This window comes from Agelaius phoeniceus, chromosome 14 (assembly GCF_051311805.1).
Source record: "Agelaius phoeniceus isolate bAgePho1 chromosome 14, bAgePho1.hap1, whole genome shotgun sequence".
NCBI classification, from domain to species: Eukaryota; Metazoa; Chordata; class Aves; order Passeriformes; family Icteridae; genus Agelaius; species Agelaius phoeniceus.
The window spans coordinates 12,052,706-12,079,590 of record NC_135278.1 but is presented as its reverse complement, the minus strand read 5'-3'; the positions used below and the strand labels follow the sequence as shown (position 1 = coordinate 12,079,590).

Here is a 26,885-nt window from a genome sequence, read left to right as displayed (position 1 = left end):
AGGGAAATGCATTTGAAATAAAATATTGAGAAAGCATTCAACAAATTTACAAGGACAAACTGACAAGTCTCCAGACTTGAGTTTATTTTCACAGAATGTGAGTGGACCTGGAATTTGGCTCATTTAGATCTCTAACTTCTGCTTTTCTACCTTCAGTTCAACCAAAGCAAGAGAAAATTGATGCTTTCAGATCCAGATTTGTTTGCATCAGTTCAACATTTATTTAACTCAATCATCTCAGCTGCTCACTCAGAATCCTTCCAGCCCTTGAAGATATTTTGACTGCAGTGTTTATTGTAACTCATATATTTCCAACTGGTATATCTTTTATACAAGTAGAGCTACAACTGCAAATCAGTTCAGCTCTGAGGCAGCTTCTTCACAGTCAAATCAGCTCCAGCATTAACTCAATTTTATAGTTGAGTTCTCTGGGGCACATGGAGCTCAAATGTCAACTACAGAGGTGCCCCATTTAGGACCTCATCATCTTTTTCCAGTGAACTGAACATTACAGATTTTCTCAAGCTCTGAGTTAGTTGAAGTAGCTGAATTACAGGAAAAAAACTGTATAATATATGGTGTATATATTCCACCAGCAAAGTGGAGGTTCCATCATTGAAAACCTGATGACAAACCTGGAGGAAAGTTAGCAATTAGGTGACATTTAGACTTCAAATTCTGGTGGCAGTGAGTTGTACTTTACAGAGAACAGCTAGCAAATGTTCTGAGCCACAAGCCCTAGCCTGGAGGTCAGTGTAATGGAGAAAAAGGACAAAACCCCATCAATCCAAGTACACATGAGTGCACAGGCATTAACCAATAAAACCTCCAGACATCCACCACTGCCAGGCCTTAATAACAGCAGACAGACAGAGTGTCAGGATGTATCAATACCCTGTACATCCAGTGCAATCAGCTGTACTGACCCCCTGTGAGCTCTCCCAGAGCATTACACCATCAGAGACAAAGTTTTAAACAAATACTGTCTGTGTATCGATTTTCAGTGATAAAAATATCAGGTTAAATAAATGGCCTTTAGAGCATATTTCTGATACTCCTGAGGTGCCCCAGGACAGCTGGGAGGAGATGCTTGCACAGGGATGCAGGAGACTTCTCCTCAGTGTGGAACAGTGGGGGCATTTCCCCAGTCTATACCTTTCTAATATGTTCTTAGTCCTCTCTCTAACAGTTTTTGCAATCCCTGCATGTGCACAGACCTCCTGCTGCAGAGCTACAGGGCACACAAGATGTTGAATCTCTGCCACACCCCTCAAAAGCAAGATCCAGCCATGGCCAGTAAATCCACTGCATCAATTCCTATGCAGGGCCATGGAAAAGACTGAAAGTTTACCAAAAGCACAGCTTTTGCCTCTCCCTGCACAGCATGATGGGCTGGATTACCACAAATGTGAATTAATTAATTACTTGCAAAGAGTGGCTTCCTATGTAGATGCAATCACAAAAATAATATTGACATTATTACACCCTATTCTCATTGCTAGGGTGTGCTTTAAAGCAATTAAACCCCTATAAAGTTGCAGGATTTGCTTCACCTTTAAAACAGAGAATGGAACTTAGCAGTCACCGCTACCCTCACTTGGTTTGATGTTTAGATCTAGGCTCTCTCTGCTATCCCACATAACATTTCCATTGATAACCCCACTGTGCTGCATTCACTCAGAGCCCTTCAACTCATTACAGGAACTAATGAGTCTGAAAAGTAATGAGAAATCTCCAAGAACAGGAGAAATGTCCTTGTCTCCCCTTTGCAAACTGAACCAAGTGGACAAATATTTGGAGTTCTCTATGGGAGGGCAGTGATAGGGCAAGAGAAATAAAGTTCCAGGATGGTGCTCTGACCATTTGCTTTGCTGAGCTGAGCACATGACTCAGTATGTACATGGGGGGTAAGGGGTGAGAGAATCTCACCAAATGAATAAAAGACAATTCCCTTTCACTGCTTGGTTTGTGTATTTAAGGACTCCTGGGAAGTTAGCTTTGTACAGGACTCAAGTTTCCTGAATTTAACAAAGGTTCAAGAGAAATGCTCTCTGCTCAGCCTCAGAAAAGGACACAGCCTCCTTGCTGGCTCTCCAGTGGAGCAGAAGACTTGGAAATTGCAGAGCAGGCAAGCTCCCAGCCCACCTTCAGTGCTTCTTCAGCTTCAGTCCATGGTTCTGCATCAGCATTCCACAAGGCCTTATGACAGAGAGATCAAAGGAGATGCTGAACCCTGAACAGCCTCTTTCTTATCAAATAAATGCTTGAGGAAATAAAGCCTCAAGAATGCAAGGCACTGCATTCAGTTAGCATCTTCATGGCCTATAGAAGACAGACAGTGGCAAGCAGCCAAGAGAAAGAGGTGAAATTTTTGCCTGGGGCTTTTAAAGACCAATTTCCTCCATGCTACAAAAATTATTTGAAATCAAGCTTATGGTCCAGATTTCAGGACACACACTTTCCACAGCAAGAGGCATCAGCACAGGAAAATGGAGCCTGTGGACCTCATCTGGTCCTCCAGGTCAGCACCCTGCAGCCAGCCTCCCCCAGAACACACTTCAAGCTACTGCAGGACCTCAGAGAAAGCCCCTCTATTTCTCCTGAAAACCAAGGTTCAAAAAAAACCCACAGAATGCAGGATGGTTTAATATTCAGATTACATTCTGCAGCAAAAGGTGAATGAGAGATTAAATTTTGTTCTCTCTTATTAAAGCACATTAGAGGACTTGGTTCTGACAAAATGTGGTTGATGGCTTTTCTCTCAGGGAGCCCAACAAGCTATCAATGAACTCATTAATCCAATAACAGCTAAGTGAAGTAAAGTTTATCCTCTGCAACTTCACTGAACAGGATTTCAGAGTCAATCATAGCAATAGCAAAGCCAGCCAGATTTCTATTCAATTTTCACATCCCTTGAGCATATCAGAAACTCAGCAACCAAAGCTTCCTTTGCTCTCCATGAGATGAGTGACCTGCACTCAAGGCCCACGGTCACAGAAAATGCTGAACAGTGTGGGATTCAACAAAACAGCTTTGTTGAAACAGGGTGCAATCCAACAGGAGAGGGGGAGCCAGGACCTGACCTTGTACAGCTGATCCCACTGTGCTCTTCTACAATGGAGTGCTCCTAGGATGGAATTCCCAGGGATTTTTGCCAGCCCCTAGCTGGTGTCTCCCATGGGGTCCCTCCCATGGGATCCCTCCCATGACTCTTTAATGTAGGTGTAAAAGATTAGCACAAACAGGAGTTTACACCAGGATTCTTGCTACTCTCTCCACTGGTAATGGGGAGGGGAAGAGTTTATAAAGTTTTAGAATATTGATCTTGTAATTTTCACTGAAGGAGAGATAGTTCAAGAAGGTTTAAGGTCCTTCTCCAAGGATCACAAATAATAAATACAGCAGTAGCACCCACTAGGAAGTCTGGATAAGCATCTGGATAATATTTATTATCAATAAAATATCCTCCCAGAATCAAGCAGGGAGTCATAATTCCCCATAGCAACAGACAACATTCAGCTCCTAACCCTGACAAGATACCCAGAGCAACAACCATGCACATGGAGAGATCTGTTCCCAGCTCTCACCTTGCATTCAGACAATGCCCCCAACCCCCTCTGTCCCCACACCTTGGCTCCTCTGTGAAGACTCTCCAGAAGACAGGTCCCAATGTGCTGAACTCCTGTTTGCTACAATCTGCCTTGAGAAGGCTCTGCCTGACAGCAATTCTGAAGGATTTCTGCTGTTCAACAGTGCCTGAAGCATTATGTCCTGCCCTCCTAGTGAGTGTGTGTGCAACACTAATGGAAAGCAGCTGGTGGGCTGAAGCAGACTTTTAAAAAAAAAAAAAGTAAGAGGAGGAAATGCCTTTCATACAGTCACACAGACTCATTCTGTAATTGTGTGAGAAGGCAAGAGGATAAGAAGGGGGAAGGGTAAATGGGAAAAATTCATAAGCACTCTGTTCCCAGTCCAGAAACTCAGAGTCAATTCCTCTGTCCCCTGCACTGCTGCCATTTGTTGGTTCAGCACTGGGGAATTGTGTCCCTGCATGTGGGGACTGACTGTAAACCTGAGGCAGGTGCCAGCAGCAGGGCAGCTTTGGGTTGTACTCAGCTCAGGAGGCCAAAGTGAAGTCCCAGAGCTTTGCAACACTTGGCACCAATGCCAGACAGATTAACTTGGTTTGGTGCCACTTCAAGCTGTCCTCATGCCCCTAATTACTCTGCTGTTCTTATTAGCATGATCTTGGGTAGCTGCTGTCTGTGCAAGATCTCTGCTGCAAGTTTGCATCAGCTCAGACAATACAGCAAATATCTACCTGCTGGCCAAAAGCCAAGGAAAATGGTTCTTGATAGCCCATCCCTAAGAATAATTTATCACAGATTTTACAGTGCATTTGCAGAGAAATGTGACAGAAATTTGCCCAAATCAAGACTGGCTCTAACAAAATCATGATCTAAGCCACAGCAAGATTTTGGCCCCAGACTGTCTCCATTTTAAAGGAATGGCCATTAAATGACCCAGTTAAATTCCACCACTTGGCATTAGCATAGGAGTAAGCTTTTCCCATGTAGTAATTCTTTTTCTTCACACCAACACACTGGGGAAATTTCAGGAAGCAGCTGGAATGAGGATCTTCTCCCACTCTTCCTAAAAAGAAGAAAAGGAATAGCAAAGCCTTCCAGCAACCACACTAAAGGAACCATTTGCCAGCAGCAGGAGACACCCTCAGATCCACTTGACAGGGATACATTTGAAGTAGCTGTGGAGGAGGAGGAACATGCATTTAAAAACCATCAGGGATGTAACCAAGGCTGCCTTTGCCAGCTGGCAGCTGCTCCCAGAGAGCATCACTGCCTCTGGAAATGGACTCAAGGCAAAGCAACAGGAAATGTCAACCACCATCACTGAACAGCAGACAAGCCTCATGCCAGCAGAGTCAAGGTGTCAGAGAGTCAAGTATGGGAATAAAAGTCAAGCTCACGGTCTCTGCCTCTCCAAGTGGTAAATTCCACAAGTGAGTGTAATCTTCCATCCCAGATTTGGTGGTGGGCATATTTAGCCACTGTTTTCTAGCTTGTGTATGTGCTTTTTACCCCCTCTCCAAATTCCTAATTAATTTTGTTTCCCCTGGAGCCTTCAAGCATAAATTTAGATGACTGGGATGTGACCTGGGGTGTGCAGAGCCCTGGGGGTCTGTGGGCTGCTCTGTAGGGATCAGCAGAAGGTGGCAAAGGAGAGGTTTGCCAACATGCTCTATAGGGGCTGAAAGTCTGTGAGCCTGAGAAAACTTCATGGAAATGGTCAATATCTGCAAATTCTGAAGGTGACAAGTAAAAGACAGCAAAATCTATGAGACAGAGCTTGTCTTCTAAACCTATTCTAGCAGATGGAGACTATTGGGCTGGGATTTGGGTAAATTCACTGGTTTTCCTGGCTCTTTCAGGAAATTACTGGATTTCTAACAAGAACCAGGTTATTTATCACTCAGCCATGAGCTTCTTTACCTGTGGAATCACCATGGTCACACTGAACTCCTGCAAAGCTTCATGAGCCCTGTGGGAGGGTTAAATATCACCTCTGGAGGCATTTTCACCAAATTAAGCTGTCTGACTATTGCAGGAAAAATGAGGCTGTAACAATAGAGAACTGAACACCAGAACTGAAACATGGAACTTCAGGCTACATCTAAAACTTTCTTTTTTTTAAGGTTTTTTCTAAACAGTCACTTATCCTTCAACTTTTGGTTAAAGATGGAGGGAAAAAAAAATCTTCAGATACAATGAAACTTCTCAGGACAAAAGATAACAAAGACATGTAATGGCCTAGAATTCAAAGTGCACTTAAAAAAAATTTTAAAAAAAATTAAAAAGGGAGGAAAACAGAAAATGCTGGGAGAAACTGTTACAATTTTTCTCTGAAGATCAAAATCCCATAAAACCAGCCAGCCATCCTTTGGCTATAAAGAAGCAAATAAAACACAGGCTTTGTGGTCTCAGAAGCTGCCTTTGGCAGGAAGCTCAGGAAATCTCTCTTCATGTGAAGTCCCAAAGCCTATTTGTCAGTATCTGCTGCCTGTACACACAACAAATAAAAACAAGGCCAGCTCCTTTCCAGTTGAAACACAGTGTCTGCCTGGCTCACCCTGAGTTCCCACTGCCCTGGGCATTTCTGCAGTTCAGAGCCCATCCTGGCTCCTGATCAGGGAAGGCCAGAGGCAGCCTCTGTGCTTGCAGAGGGAGCTCTGTGGGAAGTTTGATGGTTTTATTTCCCTCCCTTCTTCTACCCTAAAGAAAACCTCCTACTATGCCTGCTCTGCTCTCTCTAGAGCCTCAAATTAGGCAGCTCCTGAAGTGCAATGGTCTTGAAGCACATGGAGAATTCCTGGAGCCAAGGGAGATCATCCATGTGCCCAGGGCACTTCCTGAGCCATTTCTGTCCCAAGGGCAACTCCTGACCTTTTGCTCTAGCATGAGCAACTACTAAAAAGGGATCCCACTTCTCTGGGATTCCAGACACAAATACCTCTCTAAAACAGGATCATCTAAAATAAGATTATCTGAGCTAATGGTGTTTTGCACCAATGCAGTATCAAGCTGAATTCCCACTGTATTTTAAGGCAGTGATACAGCAGCATCAGGGGCAGAGATGGTACCATGACAGCAGAAACTGGCACCAAAGACAACAAGAACTGCAAGATGGGGTAGTGACAAGCAGGGGGAGAGAATCAGATGGGGACAGACATTCTGTAAGATCTTCACAGGCCAGGGCTGCAAGAAAGGAAGCAATGAGACAACTTGCATCTTTTTAATTTAAGCTTTTGAAACATTCTTTTCACTGAACTGAAATGATGGAAAGCAGTGTGGCTGCTAGAGTGAACCAGCAAACAATTCCTCCACACCTCTGTCAGGTCAGTATTTTCCCATGTACAGAGATAGCTTGATGGTTATCACAATGTCTCCATCCTAATTCTGAGCTAGAGCACTCAAATACATCTCATTTGCATCAGAGCTACTGTGTGGATCACAAGAGCCTTGTCAGATGAGTGATACCTGGAAGCCCCAGCAGAAGTGCACAGTTACATGCTCCTGAGAATGTTTAAGCATAAATGAATTCATCATGAATACAAGTCAAATATTTAGCTCACTAATTAACACCAGATCCTTGAATCTCAGGGGCCAAAAGGAACAACCACCACAAAATTCTGAAGCTGGAATGCCATCCTGGCTGTGGATGGATGGTTGGAAAGCAAGATCAAGCAGCTTTGTCTGCACAGCCAAGTTTCCCTGCTCTGACTGAGAGAGCTGCAATTCCCTCTAAGAGCACCCTGCTCTGGGCTGAGGCCATTTTCATCCTAGCAGCTGGTACAGAGCTGTGGTTTGGATTTGTGCTTGAACCACTGCTGATAACTCAGAGATGCTTCCTTCAGCACTAAGCAGGTCTCACCCAGAGCCCTCTCTGCTCCTCAGCCCACCCCAGCAGCGAGAGGCTGGGGCTGCACAAGGAGCTGGGAGGGGACACAGCCAGGACAGGGATCCCAACTGACCCCAGGGATGTCCCAGACCATGGGGCCTCATCCTCAGCACGGAAAACTGGAGGGGAAGGATGAAGGGGGGCATTTGGAGGGGTGGTGTTTGTCTTCTTGTCACCATTACATGTGACAGAGCCCTGCTGTTCAGGGGAGGCTGAACACCTGCCTGCCCTGGGGAATAAATTCCTTGTTTTGCTTTGCTTGTGTGCATGACATTGCTTTACCTATTAAATTGTCTTGATCTCAACCCAAGAGTTTTCTCACATTTACCCTCTCCAATTAATTAATAATTCCCTCTCCAGTCCCAGCAGTTGGGAGAGTGAGGAAGTGGCTGTTGTGGGGCTGAATTGCTGGGGTTGAAGCACAACAGTCACAAAGATACCAACATGCTACACATGGAGACAGGACACAACAGAGCACAGAATGTCTTGGCACCTGGACACCTCTCCAAATGCAGCAGCACACACAGGTGTAACAGTGCAGCTAAAGAAATGAATAATGATGTGTGTGGCCTTTTTCACACACATTGTGTTGGAAACATTGGGCTGTTGGCACATCCTTGACTTTTGGCCCAGTGATGAGCAGTGACTGCTCAGCATCTGCAAGCAAAATCAGACAGGATATCAACTGCCTGGGGTTTTTTTTTTTGTTTATACAGTGACTCCCCCAATGGACTGGGAGGCCAACTGCAAACTTGAAAAAAATAATTACGAATAAAATAATAAGATAAACAAAAAATATGAGAGTTTGCAGTTAGTATTTGCTGTATTCAAAATAATATTTAAAACTACTTAATCTGTAATAGTTTTACCAACCCTGAGACAATAACAGATGAAATGCAGAACTATGAGCTTGAATCACGTTAGTGTAGAACACCTTGTGCTCAACTGTCTTCTTACAGCAGGGGGGTGGAAGAGAATCAACCTTGGAATTACCTTGGGGTTTTTTTCCTGTTTCCCCATGGACAGACTTATCTCAGATTTCCTCAAATCTGGCTGGTAATCAGCTCCAGCTGCCCTCCACCAGCTCAGGTAGGTTATCTGCTGGAAGCACAACTTGAACCCACTGCATTTTTGTCCCACGTATCATCAGATTTCAGCTTTTCCATCCAATTCTAGGCCTTTACATCACAGCAGATATGAAAGCCTAAAACTTTGTAGAACTCTGCACAAGGAGGAAATGACAAATTAATCTCTCCAGTTGGCTCTAGGGCTACAAAGCTAGACACGGAGCAGCAGAAGTTTCTGTCTAAGAAGAGAACACAAGGGAAAATTATGACAAGATGTTTTCATGGCTAAGTCTGGCAAAATCAGACAAAAAACCTGATGGTGAAAGGATGCAGAAGAGTGAGAATCACATTTAGCAGATTGTTCCAGCCCAAGCTTCTGCTCCACTGCAAGGGATGTAGGACAAGCAGCAGTGGAGGTCAATCTGACAGCATATCAGCCAAATACTCAGAACCTTGGTGATAGCAAAAGGGCTGTTCTACTGAAACCAAACAAACAGGACTGCTTGGAATTCCTCTGCCTACAGCCAGCAAACACACTGTACCACTGTGCCTGCAAAAACAAACACCATCCAGAGAGAAGCACGAACAGAATGAGGAGATGGGAGTGATTCACTGCTGGATTAAAGCAGAATTGAACTTTTTGCACAAAGATGAGTCAAACAGAGTGAATCACAAAGAGAAGTAGTTGATTTTTTGGTTAATAATACAGCACCATTGTACTAACAGTGCCCAACTCCCTGCAGTGCCATGGCTCTGACACCTCCTAACTGCTTTTGTTCACCCTCTCTGCTATTTTTGAATAAGAAAACAGGACTTAGGTCTCTATACATTAAATACCAGGCAGAGCACTGAATGATTCCTGTGGGCTGAAGACAAAATGCTCACAAGTATCCAAACACTGTACAATTGCCTAATACAGGAACATGAAAGATTCCTCCAAGAGACTCACAACCCCTGAGGAGTCTTTCTACCTCAGCTCACACTCTCTGATTTGGCTTAGTGGGAAGAGCTCTCCACCTTCCATAAAACCTGTTTCTTGAAACTCATCCAAGGATTGTCTGCACAGGTGAACTTGCTTTGCTGGGCAGAAACCACCTATCATACTCAGATAGTTTCATCTCAAAATCCCCCAACACTGAAAAGCTGTTAATGGGGGATTCTTTCTCTTATGAAGTAATATGCTAAAGTGATGTACAATAAAAAGACATGTAAACAGACATATTTAAGTATACCAAAGTGTTTATGGGAAGCATTTCACCTCTCCTGAATTCATCAGCCACACAGACAGATAGATCCCAGATCATCACAAGGACAGTGACCCTGCCACTGCTCCCAGGAAGCCTGCACTGATTCCAAAGCTGCCAGCTGAGCCCATGGACCATGGCTGAGCTGAGATGATACTGGGGGATGCCACAGGCAGGGATGGCCAGGGAACTCAGTGTCTCTCTTTAAACAGCCTGGAGTCTTGGAGAGATTCTTCATGTCTAAAACAGTGCCAAAGAGCAAAGCATCCCTCCCTGCAGTCAGCAGCAGCAATGCATGGCTCCCTGCAGTCAGCAGCAGCAATGCATGGCTCCCTGCAGTCAGTCAGCAGCAATGCATCTCTCCCTGCAGTCAGTCAGCAGCAATGCATGGCTCCCTGCAGTCAGTCAGCAGCAATGCATGGCTCCCTGCAGTCAGCAGCAGCAAAGCATCTCTCCCTGCAGTCAGCAGCAGCAAAGCATCTCTCCCTGCAGTCAGCAGCAGCAAAACATCTCTCCCTGCAGTCAGCAGCAGCAATGCATGGCTCCCTGCAGTCAGTCGGCAGCAATGCATCTCTCCCTGCAGTCAGCAGTGCCTCTCCTCAGCCCTGCAGCAATGCAGGCTCCAGCAGGGAGGGAGGCAGGGGAGGATGAGGAGCTGCTGACAGAGAGGAGCCAGCAGGCTCAGCCTGCCCCGGGCCAAGCTGCTCCTGCAGTAGCAGTTGGAGGAGCTTTAAAGCACTTCCCATGCACTTGTCACTGTCCCAGCTAAAGCAGCAGCTGCTGGCTGTGGATGGGAAGCCAAAGGCTCAAACGACCACACAAACATGTGAAAGTTGTAAAAAGTGCAACTGGCTGCAAGGACAAAGGGATTTTTTGGGATTTCCACCATCCCCTATGAGCCTCTTCAACAAGAAGGCTGGGGTGAAGGTGCAGGGCCAGTGGACAGACAGCCACCCATCAGGTGGACAGCTCTGTGCCATCTTCAGAATAAACCCAGCGATCACCACAATCTCCTCCTGACATTTATCTGAACAGCAACAACACAAAATACAGCAGCAGCACATAAGCTAACAGAGAACATATTTTACTCAATTTCATGGTCATAACATCATTTTAGATTGGCAATTGCTTTCATCTCAAACAATCTAGAAATATATTGAAAATTCTACTGGTACATTCATTGACCAACTTGCTTTACCCAAATGCTGAACTTCTTTGCAGGATAAAAGTGCACATCAGCATTTTTTGACAATTATGGAATATAAGAAAAGAACACAATACCCCACTGGAAGTGCAAAGCTTGGCAAAGCAGAAGACATTCAAGCTGAAATGTCCATAATTCTGGGATTGTTTGTGAAAGGCACCATGAAATCCTGAGTGACCACATTAAATACAGTTAAATACATTTTCTTATAGTCTGCTATAGAAACCAGACTGAGCTGGCACATAAAGCTTTCAGCCAAATATTTTATATAGCTTCTAACACACTATATTTATCTTTGGAAATTGGCAGTTTGCATTGACCATCAGTGAACCTTGCTATTCAAGCAACCACATTTTCAGCTCATAACAACATACTTGGCTATTCCCAAAAACTGAGTAGCACATGAAAAGATTCCTCCACAGGCTTTAGGAAACTTTATCATATTTGTTCAGGTTTAATATTTTTTTTTCTGGCACCATGCTGGGAGCAAGGAAGAAACAGAACACTGCAACAAGGGTGATGATAAACTTAGCAGAACAATTCAAGATTACTCAGGTTGCATATGCTGGTTAAAGAGAAATATGAAATCAATTTAGAAGTTTTATTTCAGTGAAATAGCAGCCAAGATTGGGACTGTGATGAAGAATTACCTGGATTAGGCTTTGGGTTCTGTTTTTTTCATTTCATAAGAGGACATTAACAAAGCACAGGGACAAGACTATGTGTACAAAATCAGATTCAGCCACACATTATTACAGTGTACCAAGAGCCTTTGCTGCCTCTTGTAAAAAGTGGGGCAGTGGGGTAAATGTGCCAGCAGCACAGGAGAGCACTCCCTAAAGCAGCTTTTAAAACACTCCAGGTGCTTTAGCTGGACCCAACAGCTCAAAGCCCTGGGGGAACCCTTCCCCAAAGTCCATGGCAGCTTTCTTGGCAGGCACTGAGCTCCAAGTCACTTTGGCCAAATTCCTACTGGTATCCAAACCAATTGCTTAAAGCATAAAAGTAATTTCATTCCAAAAGATCTTTCATTCAGAAAGCAAATTAACTCCTACAGGTGAAATGACCACGCGAGAATTTGGGAAGTTGTTCCAATGACACATTTGTCCAGAAAGACAAACACTTCATGTTAAACTGCAAACAAATTTCATTGAAAATTAATCTCAGGGTAAAAACATCACTATTTCTGCAACTGATGTCTTGAACTCATTTTAAGTGCCAATAACCACAGCCAAATCAGCACATAAAATCTGTGAAGACTGCAAAGGGTTAGTAGTTGCATTAATTCACCTGGGAACACATCACAGGGCTGAAATAACAGGCTGAGGAATATAAGCTGTGCACATATATCAAGTGTAGAGACCTAACTGAAGAATATCAAAAAAGAAGAATTTGTTGAATAAAAAAAAACCCTGTTCCTCATAAATCAGGTGGAGATTGACCAGGAAAGAAGAGATGGTTTACCACATGTAAAAAAGCTTCATCTGTCCAGCCTATATAGACTCTCTCTGAATTACAAATTTGTTTTAAGTGCATTAGATTCTGAAGGACTTGGGGGGGGGGAATCAAACAATGTAAATTTACTACTTTTTGTCAATTCAAGTGCCAATCCATCTACCTTCATCAGGACTCACTGACAGCCCTTTTGCTAGTTCTGATGGCACACTCTCCCTTTACCTAAATCAAACTTCTCTGCCAAATATTAACTCCCTGTCACAAATATCAAAGGAGGAAAGGAGTTAATATGGGATGGAAAAGCTAACAGAAATCCAGTAGGAGTTGTGTGCCTTTGAAAATGCACATTTCCACCAGAGTAATGTGAGACAAACTGCTGGTATGAGGGATCCAACGTCTGGGAGAAGGAAAAGGAGTCAACTGCCAGCTCCACTTTTGAGCTATTTTCCTCCCTCTGCTATCCAGGACTTACCCACACATCTAACTATCAGTATAGTTATATATATATATATCTTAAGCCTCAAGACACAATTTCACTTGCCTTCCACTGTGCCTGTTCCCTGTCTGTAACCTCTCACCGGGTGCAAGGATAGAGCCCTCTGCAGTCTGTTGGTGCAAAACAAGATCAAACCACTCCTCAGGTTTGGTAGCAGGAAATTTTGTTCTATTCCTCAGCAGGGAGAATGTCAAAGGAAAAACAGAATGCATCTTCATGGTGTTTTAAAGCACCAACAGGATTCTCTCATTCTATTTTCCCTTGATAGCCTACTCCAACAGAACATGCCAGCAAAGCAATAAAAAAATAATTTTTTTTAAATACAACCAAATCTCTCAACAGGGAGCAATTACAGAAACAAACCTCAGATTGCTTATAGAAAAACTGAGCTCATCAAGTTCTTAAAGAGCATTTACTGCCAGACTTCTAGCTGAACATTTTTTAAAAGCCAATGTGTATTTCTGTATTTCTCCTTTTTATGTGTTAATGTAGAAACAATACAGCTAATCACTAGGGAAGTGGAAATTTTCCCTCTTGCTATAATTAAGCAGAAAAAGGTTCTTAATGCCCTTTCCAATATTTCATGCTTATACCTCTGAAGGAGAAAAAACCATGACCAATTTTCACCAAACAAATATTTCAGCCAGGACTTTTTTTTTTTTTGCACTTTTGTGCTCGGGCTGGCACTTCAGACCCAAGGCAAACCCACTCTGTTCAAGTCTGCAGCTGCAACACAACAAAGACAGAATTTCAAAGACAAATTTCAAAGTACCCACTGGACCCAGCTCCCTTTGGGAAGGTGCAGGGGAGGGCTCAGCATGGCACTTACTTTTTACTTTTCAGGCACCCGTAGAAGCCAGCCATGGTGCTCCCAGGGAGGTGTGTGTGCATTTAATTCATTCCAGGGTGGGGATGCCAGCCCAGGGATTCTGTGCAGAGCTCCCCAGAGCCCCGGCGTGCTGCAGCAACCCCTGGCCAGATAAAGTTCCTGATCTGAGGCACTCAGACTCTGCTGAACTGGGTCCAAGGAGGGCTGTGCCTGCTCCATAAATGGATATGAATTGTTAACTCCCCCTTTTCCTGTCTCCTTGCAGCTATTGGTACGCACAGCATCCGAAGTGTAAAATACCATATGGCATTGGATTCTGTCCCCCTGTGGGACTAATGAGGGGCTTGGTTATAATTACAATGTGAAGAAGCCCTGAGGAGATTAATTGTTATTGTTATTCTTTAGACAGAGGAAAGCTACAGAAAATACTTGCAACATCTTTGAAATAGTGACTAAAAGCTGTAGTTATTCTCCAGCACAAAAGGAGTGCACAGGATCTTTCAAAACAGGCATTATCCCAGTTCACTGTAAATCACAATCTATTCTAACCAGCTAGTCTGCACATTAACAGGAAAAAAACCCAAACAACTGCATCCCTGCAATATTGCAAGGTCAGGCAAAACACTTAAGAGTTTAAATTACTATTACTTTGAAATAGCCATCACACCCATATTGCAGAGTTACTGCCTGGTGATGACCTCTGCCAATTTACCAACAGTTGTTACTCACTGTCACAGCTAAGGAGGCACTCACTGGGTGTAGGAACAGGCAAATGCTGGGGAACACAAACCTCAAGAGCCTCATTCACAGGGGTGACCCAAGTCCTGGGGACAATACAGCTGTACTACACATTTCTAGCATTACATTGCATTGAATGCATATAGAAATGAATTTGCATCATGGTTATCAATGGCCTCTGTTGAGGTAAAAGCAGAGAGGAGGCAAAACATCACTGGTGCTGCCTGCACACAGGGAGGGAGCAGCAGCAGCCTGAGCCTGCTCCTGCAGTCACATGGCCTGCTAAGAATATCAGCTCCTAATTAAAAATTGCATGGCTATTTCAAAGTAGGAGGTTCATAACTCTCATAATAACAAAGCAAAGATTTACAGTCATTCCTAGAAGATCAGAAGAAAACCACATTTATTTGTATTTCTCAGCTGGTACAGAGTGTTTGAATACTTGGGTCTGGCAAGCCAGTAGGAGGGAGTATTATTAAATATTTTTATATGAGTTTCTTCAAGACATTTAGTAGAAATACCAGATCTACAGTGGAGAAGTCCTTTTTGAACACTTGGAAAAAATACTTTAATGCCTTTCTGATGAGAGACACATGTAGTTTGAGAAATGGACCTCTGGTGAGGAGTCCCATCAGTGGCTCAGCTACAGCAGTTTTCTCACAGTGCAGAAGTTTGACATCTCTGAATGGACAACTCCATTTGTCAATTTTCTATAAAGGCCCCTAGACAAAGGAAAGCTGTCACACAAATATCAGAAGACAAAAAGTGCAAGGGCCATCGCAAACAGAAAACAAATCATACTCTAGTCTGTTTTCCCACTTAGCTGGAGAGCAAAAGCCACCTTCACCTACAAGCAGCCAACTTCAGTGCCATCATCAGAGTGCATTTGCATTTGCAGATCAAAGCTGACCTCAAGCAGATATAACACATTTTCTGTCTCTTGGGAAAAGACAAAGCAGTAAAAATACAGTAGCACTAGAGGAAGTTTGACTGGAACGAGTTTCACTGTTGGGAATTACTGCACTTGTCACGATGACTTCACACTGAACCCTTAATCCCAGCAGAAAAAGGATCACTAGAGAGCATTAATCTCCATCCATCAGACAAAGCCCACAGGAAGAAAAAAAAAAAAGCAAAATCAAGGCTTCAGTTATTGGGCAACCACCACCAGGAAGGAATTCCTGGAGATTACTGGAGAAACATTCTAACTGGCTTAAAGCACAAAACCTTGGATGTAGGACTGCATCTGAAATCTGCCTGGCATTTTGTTCAGAAAAATGCTGCCAACAGAAACATTTGTACTACAGTAAGAAATGAAGGAGACCTCATGAGAAATTCACATTTATTTTTAAAATCAAGAAAGATCAAATGGCCTTCCAGTGGGAAGGCACAGTCCCTAAAGCTAGTGGAAGGGTGTAATCCTGATGACTTTGGAAGAATTTCATCACTTTAACTGGCATAGAACACAGCCTGGAAGCTTAAAAAATCAGCATTTTTGCTAACATAAAACAGATTTCCTGCCTCCAAACCTACTCAGATGGCTTGCCCTTGCTTCCTTTCAATATTTTTTTCTTTCATGCACTTTTGTCTTGAAGTTACTTACCTGAACATGCAAAATTTCATCTGTTGGCTTCCATTTAGGTCAAACATAGTCCTGTTCTCAGCAACCAGCAGCTAGCAACACACATTGCACCGTCTCAAAACACCCTTACTTTCTAAGAAGCACAGACTAGTAAACAGTCATTAAAAATAATTATCCCACCTTTAATAGTTTTTGATTCTCTATCTTCATATCACCCTCCAAGGCACATCATGCTAGATTTATTATTCACTCCTCTGCCTCTTTATCACCAGCACAGCTTCAAATGGCTACACACTGAGAGTTTTGGGTACAGCCCTGAAATCTTAGATGTTGATCAACATCACAGCTCTATGTCCACAGGCAAATCAGTGCAAGCAAGCAGGTATGAGCTGTACCTGCCCTGAGAGCCAGACATCCCTGCACTGACATTTGCTCCTCTCTTGTCAAGGGCTGAAGTGAATGAGCTGCTCTGCTGCCAGTTAATTATTTAAACTCTTTTCAGCTGGGGGGCAGTGGAACACCAAATAACCACAGACTTTGGCAGGGTAAAGATGGTTCTTCAAAGATAGGGAAGGCAGCAAGTTTAAACACCTGAAATCAGATCTGGATTTCCTCTAAAGACTGTGGCTTGGCATGATTGAAATAGCCCACTTCATTTGAAAATCATGGCCTTTCTTCAAATTCACTATCATGGCTTTCCATCAACAGCCCAACATTGCACCAGCCCCCTGCACATCCAAATCACTGCAGATCCAAATCACTGCCCATCCAAATCACTGCACATCCAAATCACTGCACATCAAAATCCCTGAACATCCACACCACTGCATGTCCAAACCACTGCCCATCCACATCACTGCCCCCTGCACATAACTGCCCATCCAAATCACTGCATGTCCAAACCACTGCCCATCCAAACCACTGCATGTCCAAATGTGCCTCACTTCTCCCTCAGGGAGAACAAGCAGTCCCAGGGCCAATGTGCCCTCCCACAGTGGTACCAGCAGCAAGCTCTCAGAGCCTGGTAAACTTCCCAACAAGCTTCTTAATTTCTCCAAAGGGAACAAGGGAGGCAAGACTGAGCAAGGTCCAGCCAGCCAACCATTGAGAAATCCCTGCACCAAAATACAGCTCCTAAAATCATCAAGCTCTTTGTTTCACATGCACTTGAGTCATTGCAAAAAGACCTCTTCAACTGAAGTAACCAACAGCAATCACTAATCCAAAGGAGGAAACTCAAGTACACAAATATTACAAATATCCAGGGTACATGCCAACAGCCTGAGAGCTGAGGTGCAAGGAGCTACACACACAACCAGCAATGCTGAATATATTTAATGTCCAACAGAGCTACTGTGTTTCTTGCAGCCCCTTGCCACTGGATCTCTAAGGACAGGCCCCTCCACAGCTCCCTGACTGCAAACACTCCACATTTGCCAAGTGCTCATCCAAAGCTTGCATGGCAGCCGGACACACCGCAGCAGGAAGGGACCAGAGGTCACACAGTAAGGAAATCACACATTTCACAAACCGTGTTTAAGCAGGGGTCTTTGGTTTACATTTTTAAAAATTTATTTTCAGAAAGGGATGAAAGTTTCATTTGAGAATTTCACTAAACAGATTTAGAGGTAGGAGTAAAAATCCTACACCGAAGTGATGACCGTAGCATTTTAGTTTTCCAGTCCATTTTGATGTCTCTGAAATGACTTCTTAGCAAGGTAAATGTCACATTGTGATAGGGTGAGCCATCATATACTGATCCTTGAGCCACTTGGGTTTTATGGCATGAAGATTCTGTGTGCTCCTTACAAGCAAGTTGCATTGTACCCCTAGCAACACTTCACAGCAAAGTGCCAACACAAATGTGGCTCTCAAGAAACACTTTGCTGAAGAAGAGAGGGATTCAGCTTTCCTACAAGTGAGATTTACAGGCTGTCAAATTGGCCAGGCTTGGAAATTTTCTGTGAAAACTCTCCAGTTCTAAAGAAACAACTAAACAGCATCACTGTTAAAAGCTGCACTATCAGAGCTTTAAACAAACAGGGTTGGAAACAACACAGTAGTCTGCAGACAACAAAGAAGTGGAGATAAGAGGATTTCTGCCTTGTAGAGTTTGTACATCCATCTGTGATTAATATCACGAGGAAAATGAGGGTCAAAGCCTATCTGTGAAACTGAAAGTCAAGAGTGCAGTCAGAGGAATCCAAATATGCACTATTTCAGCTTTTTATTCAATGTATTTATTTATACATGTACAAATAAATTCTTCATGCCAGAAGAATTTGCCATGATACTTGCTCTGAAGTCTAATTACTCTCTGCTGCCCCAATTATGTGTGTTTTCACCCTTTGTGTATAACATGTGGGATTTGGGGGATTTTTGTTGTTGTCATTCCCTGTTAGAGGGACTTCCTGCAATCTCCTTCAATAATAAGAATATTTCAAAGACTGCAGCAATAATATAATCTCTTGATTCCAGTGTTTGGTAATTTTGAGTCTTCATTGTTCCTTGCAGTTTATCACAAACACACTGTCTTCTCCTCTGAGGAAGAAGTGAAAAAAAACTTTGGTATGGGCTATCCAGTGCATTACTGAATTCTAAAATACGGCCAGAAAAATACTGGCACTCTAAATCTATCCTTTGTGTCCCCCCAGCCAAATGTGAGCTCTTCCTGGATTAACTGGAGATGAAGGTCAGGCCATGTGTCATTCAAAAGGTAATTTCCCCTAGATTTGCAACAGGATCACAGATGTAACCTCAGACTTCAGTGACAGAAAATATCAATTGCCTAAAAAATAATACATATCCAGAAATAGAATTGTTCGTTTGACATTTTACAATCTACAAGGATTTATTTGCATATAAATATGCAATTTATTTTTAGATAAGTAACAGCATCCCTGTATACACAGACCAGACCTCTCACATCTCTGCTTTTTTTATCCAGGACCATAAATTTAAATCTAAGATTTTAAATAATCTGAATGAAAAACAGATTATTTTTGACACAGTGTAAGAGCTGGTATTTCCTGTGAAAATACTAGCATGGTCAATATTTTATATACTGGGAAACTGTGGTTCTTTTGTCCTGGTGGGGTTGGTGCAGAAGTTGAACAAAGGAGCTCTATTTCTCCACATTCTGCTTTAAAAAAATACCATGTTAGAGAATATTAAGTTCCCACAACACAACTTTTCCTTCTCAATGTCCAAGCAGGCACCAACACACAAGACCACCTGGAAAGAAATGTGAGAACACAGTGTGTAGCTACAGGCACATGGAGCAGTGCCTGCTCTGAGTGTCAAACATCAGAGGTAACAGTTACTGAGTCTAAACAAATATCCTGAGATGATGTGAATAATGAATTGAGTTTTCTACACACCATTCTTCCCAAATTCCCCTCTAGGGATAGATCCAGTTAATGTCCTCCAAACACTCTTGCCAAGCTCCCTTGGAGACAGATCAGACCAAGGCTGCCACTGATGCCTGTGCTGGGAGCAGCAATCAAGCTTAATGACTTCCCATGTATATTAGTTTAACACTAATGTAGGCCCACCTCCCCAACAGACTTACTTCTGATTTGTTTGTACAGGTATAAGCAAGAGGACAACCAGGGATTCACACATCTGGAATAATATTCCTAAAACCATCAACATCCTGGATTCCAGCTGCAGCTGAAATCAAACTTCAGAAGTGAAGGTCATCTCTGATACCATCTCAGCAATAAAACAGGAAAGCACGGAAGCACAGCTCTGGGGAAAGGGCTGGCTGACTCCAGTGCCTGAAAACACAAGGCTAAAGATAAGGTGACCATTAACCTTCAGAGAAAGGCAGGGAAGTCCCACAATGTCCTGCCTGCAGGCTTTATTTCTCCAAGGGGAAATAAACAGAAAAATAAAACTCAGAACTTCATACTCCTGACATTTAACTCAAATGAGTATGCAATGGTAACATGGTGTTTTCTCTGTTACCTCCCCTCTGTATAAAGGCATAAATATAGTACCTGGTTCATCCCTCAATCAGCAAAATAAGTGAAAATATTGAGTAACAATAAATTTATTCCTATCACTTGATATCTGTGAGATATCAGACCTCTGCCCCTCTGTACAGAATGCATTATTCCATATTGCAGATGCAGTGGGGAGAGCTGAGGACAAGTAATTCAGTGACTGCTCCAGAATCCATAAACTGCAACTGAACTCAAAAGTTCCAGCTGACTGAAACTGTATTTTAGAGCCTTTCCCCATGAGTCCTTGCTCAATAAGGAGAGCCAGAAAGACCCTACAAGAATAGCCACCCTATAAATATCCAAGATAACTTTAAGTTCCCTAGCCAGCCTTCAGCCATGGGAACTCATACAGGAATACTGGCATCAAAATGCTGAGTTCAATTAGAAATCAGTGACTGCACAACATGATTTGGCCCTGCATGTTGAGAGTTTTAAAATCATCACATAATAAAAAATACCTCATACTGAGCCAATTTCACCAGAGTAGACACATAGCACATGAGAGTTCTTACACAGCAGCCTAACATATTACTCAGACAAGTTCTGGCAATCTTCAAATATCCCATTATGCTCCCAATTGTCTCTTAAATATGCTGGCACTGTCCTCACAGTAGGGGGAAGGGAAAATATCTAATATATCCCAGAGGCAGGAAATAAGCTTATTGCAGAAGAATTTTACCTTAAAGTGTTGAATAAACCACAGTTCTGTGTCACTAAGTCACATCATCACATGTTTAAACTGAATCTCTGCCTGGTCCTTCCCAGCCACAGAGCCTGGCACACACTTTAGCTATTTGCTGAGCTGATGGGTGTGTCTGATGTGTGATCATCCCAGGATCAGTGGTAGCCAAAAAAGCAGCAGCTAAGAGACATTTCAAATCTAAGTTCACTGTTGTAGTATCTCCCTGCTTTACCATGGAGTTCAGGGAATACCTACAGCTTTCCTAGGATAAATGCCACTCTCAGCCTCACCACTGCAGCCCCTATAGCTAATCTTTAAACAGAACATACTTGAGATCCACTGGTATTGGCATCAGGTGTTAAATCATCCTTGCTACTGAGTGGATCCTTCCACCCAGCTATTCATACAGTGAAATGCCAGCCAATGTTGCAGGTCCAAACAGAAAGGGGAGCAGTTGTCACCATCCACCATGGAGCTGAAAAGTCACCTACCCCTCCTGCAGATTTTATCAACACCCACCCAAGAGCACTAACTCAGCTTCTCTCATGAAACAGTTGCTTTGGACACGACACAGAGGCCAATATAACTGATCCTTCCTGGCATGGTACTGACTGAGTCCTCAAGGGACTCTGTATATTACCTGGAGATAAACACTGCCTGCTCCTAACAGGTTTCTGGGAAGTTATACTGTGGGTCTATAGTTTAAGTTTATAGAGAAACTCTTGGATCATTTCTCAAATGTCAAGCAAACCACACAGCCTACCTCTTCCTTTCACTTGTCCTTTCACTTCCTCCTCCTGAGATAATGAAATCATTATCATATAAAAAACCAGGGCAAATTCAGCAGAGCTCAGAAATTCTGACACTCTTGGAGAAACAGGACCAGAGAATGCATCCTCTCCAAAAGTTCCCCCTCCTGTCATTACCAGTGCTTAGGAAAATACAAATAGCTTCTTCAACAATAGGATAAAATTTATCCTGACATTGTGAGGAAGAGCCTTAGATCTCTGTTACCCTGCTGCAGCCATGTGCAGTGAGTGACAGAACTGTGAAAAAAGGCCAGTTTAGGAAACACCAGGATTCAGGGACGCACAAATGTCCCCATATTGCCTAGTAAGAGCTGCAGCTCAACTCTACCAAGCTACACATCTTTTAAAAAGAAAAAAAAAGTCACAAAAAAAAGTCTTGGCACTCAAAAGAGCAAAGACTGGCAATGGACCAGCCAAATCCAGCAGCATTAACCCTCTGTTTGCTGGCAAATACCCTTCCCACTTAACCTAGTGGTGTACAAAAATGGTCTCATGAAGCATTAACTGCGAGAAAAGAAAGGACACATTTGACCACAAGGCACTATAATGTGATTTGCTGCAAGTTGTACCAATAATATTTAACAGACTCCTAGGAATGATGGCAGCCTTTTTTATGGGCAAATATCGGTTAATTCTAAGAAATGCACATTCAGCAGAAAGAAAAATGAGTGGAACAGCAGATGAAAAGAATGGCAGTGAAATGACAGGATGGGCTGTGTGGTTTCTTGACATGCTATTTTGCTGAAGTTAGCCCTAAAGAGGGTGTCAAAGTTGGGAGCAAAATGAGTGTGCACACTAAGCTCCGTTCCCCCCCACAGGCTTTTAAGCAGCTGTTTCAAGAAGTAAGATCCTCACTACTTCCTGCAGTTTTAAGAGCTTAGAATAGTGCAGCCACCCCAAATTCAGCATTCCTGAGGCAGCTAAACTAGGAGACAGCTTAAACAAGTGGGTATATTGGAAATAATATTTGGTGCTATCTCCATTTTGAGTTTCTGAATCATTAAAGATCCTGCTTTCAAGCTTTGTGACTGAGTGTGTATTTTGGCAGTTTTGCTGCAGTTTTGGTCACTCAGAATAATGTTCAGAGCCTCGCATGATCACTTGGCTGTGTTAGCTATGACCTGATGAGATCTTACGAGAGTTTGGGGGAGAACTGCAATAGTCAGCAGGAGTCAGGGATGAGTAGCAGTTGAAACAATCCTTGTTAATAACATCAGTGAGTGTCTGCTGCTCACCAAAGAGGTGGTTTCAAGTTCTAACCTGTAGCACTCCTTCCCATTGCACACAGAAGCTGTCAGCTGAAGACACAGAGATAAACCTCTCCAAATGGAGAGAAATCTGTTTATGTTTAAACCACACAATCGATTGAACTTAGACAGAAGAACTGGCATAGAAACTCATCTGAGGGAATGATGAGAACTGCCATTTCCACTAAACCCAGTGTCAAGAACCGAAATCTCATGCAATGTGTTTGAATTCATTTAGGAGAAAATGATGAAATACCAATGGCATCTCTGCTTGTGGCATTGGCACTCCTTTTAAACTTTAAGAGGATGTCTATGTACCTGTGCACACATGACTCAACATGATGCTGGTGCCACTCCAATAAAACCAAGCCACTGATTCCTGAGTTTGGGCTATATCCAGAGCTCATTAAAACCAATGACACCCTTTCCACTAAATTCAACTCTTCAGATCACAGCAGTCAGCTTGCAGACTGATGTGCCACAGAGGCTGCAGTCACACTGCTTTGTCCCCTGTTTGACTTACAGCACAGCTTGATGTTTATGTTACATAACTAAAGATATTGAGACCAACCACACCACGCACACTGTCCACAGCACAAGCATAAGGATTACTGAAAATCCTCAGCAGAAAAAAAGAATCAGCTCCCCAGTTTAATATATACCATGTGTACTTCCTTTTCATTTATATATAGAGAGACTTCATACAAATCAATAAATTCCTATGAATGAATGCCTAACATACTTCAACAGTATCAGATACAGGAAACATCCCAGTCAAAGTTGTAGACAATTTTAGCTGATATTAAGCAGGAACAACTAAAGATGTGTTTGTTTGTATTAAATATATCACATTCACACACACACAAATTATTGCTCCCTGAGTACCCATTTTCACAGCTGTTCAAAACTGAGTAACATCTTAGCCCTTTTCTTAGTGCTTATGCAAGATTCCAGTATTTGAACTTGCAGCTAGTGCTTTCTTGTGAAATATTCTAAGTACCCACTGATCTCTAAATAAATGTGTTTAGAATTTAAATAAATGGGCCTGTATTGAGCAAGTCTTTGGATCAAGTACAACTTGTTTCTCCTCTGCCATACATCATCTTCTGGAGAAAGAAAACAGAGCTGTGCATTTGTCTGAAGGAAATTCCCTGACCCGCAAATTAAGAACCATTACAAGTGGAAAAAATATTAACTTTGAAACAGAAACCAGTGCCAGTAAAATTTCTTAAGTGATAAAATTTAACTTTTGATAGTTGTCTGCACTTAATTGCTCCCAGAAAAACTAAAAAGAAGTCTAAAGGGGGATCTACTTCCCAAATGTCTGAATACAGTCAAAACCCCTGTACTGTGGGTTCCAAAGGACAGAGTTTTGAATCATCAAATCTGCATTAGGCATGTCTCTATCTCTGTGGTCACAGGAATCTGACATCTCATTTTCTGAAAACTTCCATCAAATCTTTGACAGAATCATAAGCAAACAGCTTATGTGGAAAAACCTTCCAACTCACAGTGATCTGGAAAAATTGAGAGATTTATTTTTTGTTCATATAACATCCAAGTAATTTGGGTTTGCACATTAGAAAAAGCATTTATATACATAAATAAATCCCATAAATATCTAAATATATTCTAAACTTGAGTCAAGTCAGGTCAAGTCCAAGGTAAGAAGTGCTTTGCACTTTCTTATACTATAGTGAGAACCAAGTCAACTTTTAATTTTGCAGATATGGACCAAAATTCTACATTGGACTGGACAGTTCTGGAATCCTTGCAGACCTCACACTGCCTGTGTGATAGGGCTGTGTTTCCTTGTGACTAAATAGGAGCTCAGTCTGGAGAAGTGTAGCTTCTTTATGTAGAATGCTCATCTTGATAAGTTGTCTACTTATCATAAGTCATCTACTGACATCCTTTGGAAACAGATGAGCAATTTCACTAAGTAAACATAAATTTTCTGGTACAATATTCTTCAGGAATTGGCCTGAAGCATTAGCAATGTACTGGTCCATGTATTATAGAGCTAGAGGTCCAAACTATAAACAACCAACTGAACAAGCAGTGCAAAAATTTATGCCATGCTGGATTAAGCTTTCATTGTATTTGTTGTACAGCAGCAATATAAATATATATATTTGCATTTCCTATTTTCAATGGATCTGCAAAGGTATTGGAGTCCTAATTATCATCTATTGTATTGTGTGAGAGAAAAAGAAATAGAAAACTCACATTCATGAAGCTGTTAATAAAAGATAAGGCCACCAAGCTTGCCTTTCTGTTTTAAAGGTTTCAAACAGTACATTTCAAGTTACCTTTAACTGCTTTCAGTTTCTGTCAAATACCAGAAAGACAGCATGAAGTGTAAAAGATCCCCAGTGACTGTAATCCCGAGTGGACCAGAATGTGTGTGTACTAGGCTAACTCTTAATTTCTGCAGTCTGCTACACCAGGTCTGAAATGAGCAAGACCCCATCCAAACATGCATCAGACGAGCTCTGCTCAGTACACAGCTCTAGGCAGAGAAGTCCACTCAGCTCTCCACAGGATGTGGTGTAAGGACAGCACAAGGGCTGGAAGGGAAAAGGGTCCCTTTGAATGGCATTTATAAAAGAGGAGTTGAACTAGGAAATAGAAAAGACTGCAGGAGTTTCGAAGGGGATCCTGGATATTTTGTGCTCGTAGCCTGTCTGCAGCTCATCACCTGGGTGAAAGCACCTGCCCTTTCCTCAGCCACTCTGACTTGTTCAAGCACAGTTATCACAGAAAATTCATCAAAGTTGTTACACGATTAAGGCTTTATTCCTGCATACAGCTGTTTGTTAATATCAAGCCATTAAGTGTATCAGCAAAATAATCATGAAAGAAATGACACAATGTCTTTTCATTCTACAACACTTTATGGATCTGAGCCTTTACAAGTCTCTGCTACTTCTCTCCATTCACTCCTCACAGAAGCTCTGAGATCACAGGGATTCTCCCAGTCCCCCACACCAGTGCTAAGTCCTCACACCTGGGAGACAGACACCAATTCCAGCAATTCTACCAACGACATAAGAGACAAATAAAGTCCAGCTCATATTAACAACCAGCCACCTAACTCCAGCTACCTATCATAGGTTAAAAACCTGATTTGGAGCATAAAACGTGGAGGTCCGACACTGCAAGACTGCAAGCCTGTAAGTTCAGGATGAGGATGCCCATGTAGCCGCCAGCCTCTGCGTTCGCAGCCGTAGGGAGCCGAGAGTGCAGCACTGGAACCAAGAGCGTCCCACGGGAAGCTCGGCCGGGAGCGCTCACCGGCGTTATCCCGGCCCCGCCACCGGCCCGGGGCTCCGCGGGGGCAGCGCCCGCCCGAGAGCTGCCCCGGCACGGCGGCTGCCGAGGGGCCGGCACGGAGCCTTTCCCGTGCCGGGAGCCGGGCCTGTGCCCGTCCCGGTGACCGCCCCGCCCCGCCCGGCCCCGGCCCCGGCCCCGGCCCCGGCCCCGGCCCCGGCCCCGGCCCCGCCGCCACTCACCGGCCGCCGCCCGCGCCCCGCCGCGCCCGCCGCCCCGGGCACCGGCCGCACCTCCCGCCGCCGCCCAGCGGGCACCGGGCACCGGCCGCACCTCCTGCAGCCGCCCAGCGGGCACCGGGCACCGGGCACCGGCCGCACCTCCCGCCGCCGCCCAGCGGGCACCGGGCACCGGGCACCGGCCGCACCTCCCGCCGCCCCGGGCACCGGCCGCACCTCCTGCAGCCGCCCAGCGGGCACCGGGCACCGGCCGCACCTCCTGCAGCCGCCCAGCGGGCACCGGGCACCGGCCGCACCTCCGCGGGAGCACACACACCCCGGGCCGGGCCGAGCCCCGCTGAGAGCGGCTCAGCCCGGTGGGCAGCACCGCCGGGACGCGCTGCCCGAAGCCTGCGCTGGCCTGGGAGAGCACCTTACACAAAACACTTTGCCTTTGACGCTGAAGAAATTTTGGCTCTTTCTCAAGCCTTTGTGCCCTGGGAAGTCCCTGCTGCCTCCAAGGTTTCCTACTGGTTTGTTGTCCATGGGATCGTACAG

At 43.7% G+C, this 26,885-nt stretch overlaps 1 protein-coding gene across 3 annotated transcripts in view; it reads right to left on the bottom strand.

Moving 5' to 3' along the window:
* Positions 1-26,241, bottom strand: part of KIAA1210 (KIAA1210 ortholog) — a 50,317-nt gene extending 24,076 nt beyond the window's left edge. For 2 of the 3 annotated variants that reach the window (XM_077186039.1, XM_054641718.2), the window contains exon 1: positions 13,772-13,949. In XM_077186039.1, the coding sequence (XP_077042154.1) occupies positions 13,772-13,833 (62 nt within the window). In that variant the 5' untranslated portion in view covers positions 13,834-13,949. Of the gene's footprint in view, positions 1-13,771; positions 13,950-25,961 lie in introns of those variants that run through there. The other variant, XM_077186040.1, reaches the window with a different exon arrangement.
* Positions 26,242-26,885: the final 644 nt, after the last annotated feature.